This window comes from Echinops telfairi, unplaced genomic scaffold (assembly GCF_000313985.2).
Source record: "Echinops telfairi isolate 266 unplaced genomic scaffold, ASM31398v2 ScPeMD7_7427;HRSCAF=8465, whole genome shotgun sequence".
NCBI lineage: Eukaryota > Metazoa > Chordata > Mammalia > Afrosoricida > Tenrecidae > Echinops > Echinops telfairi.
The window spans coordinates 9,296,967-9,304,130 of record NW_022111327.1 but is presented as its reverse complement, the minus strand read 5'-3'; the positions used below and the strand labels follow the sequence as shown (position 1 = coordinate 9,304,130).

The window sequence follows — 7,164 nt, the reverse complement described above, 5'->3', positions numbered from 1 at the left end:
GATGTACAAATACGCTTTACACAATTGATGTATGTATGGATTGGGATAACAGTTGTATGAGCCCCTAATAAAATGTTTAAAAAAAAAAAGAAAAGAAAAAAACAAAAAAACAAACTACAAATTGTGGTAAGCATTAAGAAGGAAGAAAACCAGGTACAGCGAAGAGAAGATACTGTGTTAGTGAAGGCTACTCTAAGGAAGAGGCATCTAAGTGAGACTTGGGAGATAGCAAAGGGTTGGAGAAGAGTGTTCTAGGCCATCATCAAAGGGACTGAGATGGGAAATAGATTGGCAAGTTGGAAGAATTCAAAGAAGCTCTATAAGGCTAAAAGAGTAGTGGATGAGATTGAGAAAAAGCCTTAAGATGAGGTTGGAGAATAAATACAAGTCAAGAACTTGTAGACTTCAAAAAAACCAAACTCCCTGCTTTTGAGTTGATTCCCAACTCACAAAAACCCTATAGGACAGAATAAAACTGCCCCTTGGGTTTCTGAGGCTGTAACTCTTTACAGGAGTAGAAAGCCTCATTTGTCTCCCTTGGAGCAGGTTCAAACCACTGGCCTTGTGGCTAATAGCTCATGGTATAACCCACTACACCACTAGAACTCTCCCTTGCCTTCAGAAAGGAGTGTTGACATCAGGAAGGACAGCAGAAAAACAACCAAGCAGAAGTGAAATGGCTTGTGTTTCACAGGGTCACTTGGGGCAGTGTGGAAAACAGTGTGGAGGAGGGGAATGAAGTTCTCATTCTCATCATCATTGCGTTGATTCAAACGCCGTAATCCTATAAGGCAGAGTAGAGCTGCCTGTGTATGTTTCTGATAATGTGAGCCTTTATAGGAGTAGAGAACCCATATTTCTCTGGTGGAGCTCACTGTGCCACCAGGGCTTCTAGAATGAAGTTAGGATGATCCATTCAAAGGTTGTGGCAATGGTCCAGGTGAAAGATAACAAAAGGCAGGGATCTGTTCTTAAGCCTCCCCTCCACCCACAGTAGCTAGCATGGTTCTAGACACACTGAAGACACTCAGAGCATATGTATTGATTTAAAATTTTATTTTAAAGTACTGCCGTTGAGCTGATTCCTACTTACAGTGATTCCATAGGACACGAGTAGAACGGCCCCTGTGGGTTTCTGAGGATGTAAGACACTTTTTTTGAGGTATACAAAAGTGGCTGGTGACTTTGAACTGTAGACCTTGGGATTAGTACCCCACTACTACACCACCAGGGCTCCTTATATGTTGATTACACTATGTGTTGATTAGAGTACCGAAGTCAACATTGAGTCAGGTTGTTGGATCACTCTTCAGGAGGCCATGTGGTCTCATCTTCCTTCCCCCTTTGGTTTGAGAGAAGAGGCAGGGAGGCATTCTACAATTAGTATGATTAAACTCATTTGCTATTTAGGGTCAAGTGCTTACTCTAAAAGCTGCTTTCCTTTAGCCATTGCTGAGTTACTTACATGTACAAGAAGAAAATAACCAGGGCTTCTTGAGGCAGCCAAACAGCATCCTGATCTCCTGAGATGTTAGATACACAGAGAAAGTTGTTCTCTGGACTTGTTCAGGACAAGAAGCAATACTCACCTTTAAATATTACCTTCCCAAAAGATCACAGGCTCATACTACTTGGTGTACTGCGTGTTCCTCCCTTTGCCAAAACTGAGAGGTAATTACCTAGACGAGGGAGGAAAATATTTGTGGAAGCCTCTTGTCTTCATCTTCTCTTACATGTAGAAAATGAGACAAAGGGCTATCCGCCTCCCCCAAATCACCATTCATTTTGCTGAGGAAAGTTTGAAAAGGAAGGACAATTAAATGGGCCCATCTGTAGCAATCTGGAGGTGGGGGTGGTGACGGCAAGGGTCATGGAGGTCTCAATCATGGTAAAAGTCACACACTCTTGCAGCCATTGAGTCTGACTCATAGCAACTCTATAAGACAGGGTAGAATAAGGCTGCAACTTTTTACAGGAGGAGACTGCCTCTTTCTCCTGTGGAGCAGCTGGTGGTTTCAAACTGCTGACCTTATGGTTAGCAGCTTAACCCACTGCTCCTCCAGGGATGGGGGAGGGGGGCAGGGATGCTAATCACCTCATGAGTCCAAGCTGGGCCTCTTCCCCTGGTGAGGATAAGCCTTATTTCTCCAAGACCTGGTTTAAGGACTCAATGAAGAAGGTGCAGAAGTTTGATATGTAAACTATGGGGAGAAATATTGCAATTCCTGCTATGCAATTGCAGGCAAAGAGTGCCTTCTTTTCCAGTCTCCCACAGAACGTTGAAGCACCTTGATAGAGTGCAATAAAGAGGTTTTTCCTTTCAAATCTAGCCCATTACATATAGTCTGGCTTTGGATGGCCATTCACTCCTTAGCATTAAATCAAACAAACTAACAAATCAGTTATATTCTTGGTTCAGAAATTGATAGTTGGACAGTGGTAGACCTTCCTCTCTTGTGGCTGCTCTTGTGACTGGCTTGGGCCTGTTGGAGCCAATACCCCCTATCCTCTTAGAGCAGCAGCAAGAAGGAATTTCAATCCAGTTTCTCTGCGTCTGGGACAGCTGCAAACAGAACCATTAAAGTTAGCCCAGGCCCGCAGGCCCGGGACCCAAAGGAAACTGACCAAAGATGAGCCCTTACTTTGTACCCTGGATCAGAAATATTGTAAGGAATATTTTCAGATAGCAAAAGGGAGACAAAGAAGGCTTTACTCTGTGGCATGTCTCAACAGGTTTCCCCTGTAGTCCTCACTGTGATAGTGTATTTATTAGCTCATTGGGCTCTGGCGGCAGCTTTCCCATGTGGAATTAGGCTGAGCACCATGCCTGGCACACAGTTAAAGGAACCACAAGATGATAACTGCCGGTAATAGCAGCATGGATGGCACAAAGGCCTGAACGAATGTGTCCAAGGCCACAGAGATGGTAAATTGGAAAGGTTGGGTTTGAGCCTAGGGCTCCCCACCAAAAAAAACTTGGGATTTTTCTGCTATACCACGTTACAAAAAGAGGGGGTGGGTGGAGAAAGTTTGAGATTTTCCAAGCACTTGTCAAAGCTGCCTCCACAATTGACCACTTGAGACCTCCCAACATCTAAGCACATCATCACTCTCCCTCTCTCTCCTCCTGCAGGTTTACAAAGTGCTCGGAATCATGGCCCAGCTGTACTACAAAAAGGTCAACTACTCACCCTACCGGGACCGCATCCCCCTGCAGATCGTGAGGGCGGAGACAGAGCTCTCTGCAGAGGAGAAGGCCTTCCTCAATGCAGTGGAGAAGGGGGACTACGCCACAGTGAAGCAGGCCCTACAGGAGGCGGAAATCTACTACAATGTCAACATCAACTGCATGGACCCTCTGGGTCGAAGCGCCCTCCTCATCGCCATTGAGAATGAGAACTTGGAGATCATGGAGCTACTGCTGAACCACAGCGTGTACGTGGGTGATGCACTGCTCTATGCCATCCGCAAGGAAGTGGTCGGCGCTGTGGAGTTGCTTCTTAGCTACAGGCGGCCAAGTGGAGAGAAGCAGGTAAGAAAACCCCCTGGAGGCTGAGAAGTAGCCAGGGAAAGCAGGGTCACCAGCTGTGAAACTAAGGCTGGATCTAAAAGGCCTCACCCCAGCCACCCTCTGTCTTGAGACACTGCATCAGGGATCTCAAGCGATATTCTTAGAGTTACCAAGCCTGGTCCATGAGGAGTTTAGCGTATTTTTGCTTTTTCATTATTAAGATTTGCCCATCTACAAATGATCATTTGTCATGCCAAGGTGTGCTCTCCGTTTTCAGAATATCCAGACTCCTTCCAAACTTCCTGTTGTTTTTGTTCTCAGTTTCCACCTTCCCGCAACCTCCACGTGTGTCAGAGTACAACTGCCCCATAGGATATTCAAGGTCTTGCCTTTTCAGTAACGAATCACCAGGGGGTCTGTTTTCAGAGGCACTTCTGGGTGCATTTAAACTGCCAACTTTGGGGTGCATAGTCCACAGTGCTTACCATTTGCTCCACCCATGTACTCCTGTACTCTCTGCTTTCTGTCTTGATTTGCTTCCTGTATTCTTGGGTTACATTGCAGAATAGTCCAAACATAGACCTGAGCATTCCACTCCAAGATGTTCATTTTGTTGCCTCATTAATTCTCCTGACTTCCTGGGTGTATCAGTTTTTATTCCTCCCTCTCCCGTGCTGTGCTTCTGCATCCAATTCCCAAGCCCGCTGTTTTCCTCCCTCCCAGTATCTTTCCCATCCTTTCTTTCCTCACTAAGGCAGTTCTCATCACTCTGCATCTGGTTCTTATTTTCTCTCTCTTAGACCAAAAGTTATCCCCAGCATGACCTGGAACTAATGGGCAATGCAGATTGTCCTTTTCCACACTGGACCTCCTGAATCAGGAACTCTGGGAGGTGTGCCTTGACCAGCTCTCTATAGGATTTTCATATCCATTCAAAGTTAAGAATCACAGTTCTAGAACAATAGAAAACTCTTCGAACTGCACTCCTTGTCTCTAGCCTCTTCCCTTCTTTCACGGCATCCTGAACAATGATGCTAGTTTATCCTTCCTAAAGTATCATAATGATTCTGCCCTCGCCACCCTTCCTTTCACTAAACGCAATGGATCCTTATTAGATACGAAACTAAGCCATGAAACTAAGCCTAGCACTTAATCTCCTTCATATAATGGTCTTCCCCATTCTTGTCTTCCACCCCTCAAGATAACTAGGCGTCTTCACTGTCTGTTCTTTATGAGCAAAGTAATGGACATGTAGTAGCGAGAAAAAGAAAATACTGAATCATCAAGAATGGACTACTTCAACACATTACTACTACTCCTCTTCAAAAGACCCAGTGTCATCAAGTCATTTCCAACTTATAACCACCCTATAGGACAGCAGGTTTGAACCACTAACCTTTTGGTTGCCATCAAGTGTTTTAACCGCTGCACCACAGGGGTTCTTTAATACATTCCCAAATGGAGAATTAATACAATATAAAATAAGAATTACAAATCACTCTGAAAATACTGACAATAGAAGCATTCAACCTAAAAACTCACGGGATATGGCCAAAGCTAGATTTGAAGGACAACCATAGCTTTCAATCCTTCTCTAAGTAAACACAAGGGAGTCGTGATAAATTAAGTGATGAGTCACAGGCGATGAATTGGAATTAATAGAGCAGAAAGTTAGACACTAGTTTGGCAGTTCCTTGATACAAGGCCCGAATCACTCAGGCCCTTCCCATCATCATCTAACAGGTCTCAGGAGGAGAAATCTTGTATCTCTTGTTCACTGCTATCCCAGCCTGCGAACCATCACAGACACCCAAGAAGTATTTATTTAATAAATGAATAAAATGCTAGTGGCATATGCTAGACATCTTGCAGGACTTAACTCATTTAAGCCAGCATATCGGTTATTGATGTTAGTTGTTGCTGGGTCAATTCTAACTCGGTGACCTCAGGTGTGCAGAGTAGAACAGTGACTGGGGGTGTTCAAGGCTGTGACCCTTTGGGAGTGGATCACCAGCCTTGTCTTCTAAGGAACCTTTGGATGAACACAAACCACCAATCTTTCGCCTAGTAGTTGAGCACTTTACCATTTGTGCCACCCAGAGGCATGTGTTAGATAGACAATGTTACCAATATTCCCATTTTACCAATGAGATTAAGCAAGTCACAGGATAATGGAAGTTAATTGTTTACCATATATACTCGAGTACAAGGCAACCCGAATATCAGCCAAGGCATCCAATTTTACCACAAAAACTGCATATAAAATGTGCTGAAAAACTCGGCTTATACATGAGTATATACGATAATACCTCAGTTAGGAAATAACAGAACCATGATTCAAACCCAGGCGGTCTATGTCCTTAAACAACCCCTTAACCACTTGCCTAAACTGCTAACCTCCTGTTTAAGTGTTAGGATTTCCAGCACAGGAGTTCAGAGACAAGACAGAGCAGTGGAGGGTGGAATTTCTCCCCAGAAAGGATGAGCCTAGAGGATGTGGGTACATAGCATCTCAGACAGATGTGAGCATGTTTCATCCCTACTTGCTCTGTGTCACCATTCCTATCAAATGGCTGTGCTGGCTCCATTTCCCTCTGAGCACTGTTAAGTGCCTACATAATTTAAGGTGCTAATCAGACTTAATGCTTTCCGTACTATCTTACTCCCTCATGACCTTGACTACCTCTGAGGTCCTACAGCCTCTGCCTTTCACTTAGCACCCATCACTTACCAACCACTTTGACTGGTGGTTAGCTTTACCTGAGTAAATGCCTTGTCTCTGTAACAAGTGTTTCTTAAATCCTCTTTAAAAAAACCCACAAACTCATGGCCATCAGGTCAATACTGAATCCTAGTGGCCCTCCCTGTGGGTTTCTGAAAGTTTAACTGTTTGCGAGAGTAGAAAGCCCAGAGTTTCTCCCTCGGAGCTGCTGGTGGTTTTTGAACTGCTGACCAAACAGATCGCAGCCTAAGGAGTAACCACTGCACCATCAGGGCACCTTGTTTCTTAACTACCAAGAGTTAATCTAATACCTGACTACTTCCACCTTTCCCCCATCGGTACCTAAGCCAGGGCCAAGTTTATAATGGGTGATACATAGCTACCTACTGATTTAGACAGAGGACAAAAGTGTCCCTGTCGGGAAAACACATGGCTAGTTGTTTGTACAAGACTTTGTGGACCTTCATATTCAATCCCATGCAGTGAATTCCCAGGTTATAAACTTTCAATTTACAGGCAACTCCTACTTCCCTTTAATCTTATGTAACTAACTTTGTCCTCACTCTGAAATGATTAAACCATGCAATTCTTAATTCTTCATCACAATCATCTTTACTTGCTACATGGGCAGCTTTTAAATCACTGATAAGGCTTTGAGGCTTTCACTGTTGGGTAAGCATTACACTGCTAACCACAAGGTTAGCAGTTCAAACTCACCAGCCACTTACTGGAGAAAAATGAGGCTGTCTGTTTGTGTTAGACAGGGTTATCTAGAGAGATAAAACCAAATTCTTGATAATATAATATATTTATTTATAAAGGTAATTAATATATAACAAGAAATGAAATGTTAAATCATACAGATAAATATACAATCTTAAATCATATACAGATAAATATACAATCATATACAGATAAATACACAAGAAAT

At 43.6% G+C, this 7,164-nt stretch overlaps 1 protein-coding gene across 1 annotated transcript in view; it reads left to right on the top strand.

The window, feature by feature from the left end:
• Positions 1-3,154: 3,154 nt before the first annotated feature.
• Positions 3,155-7,164, top strand: part of TRPC5 (transient receptor potential cation channel subfamily C member 5) — a 169,328-nt gene continuing 165,318 nt past the window's right edge. Inside the window, exon 1 of the mRNA XM_004710057.4 lies at positions 3,155-3,532. Coding sequence (XP_004710114.1) covers positions 3,155-3,532 — 378 coding nt within the window. The remainder of the gene's footprint in view (positions 3,533-7,164) is intronic.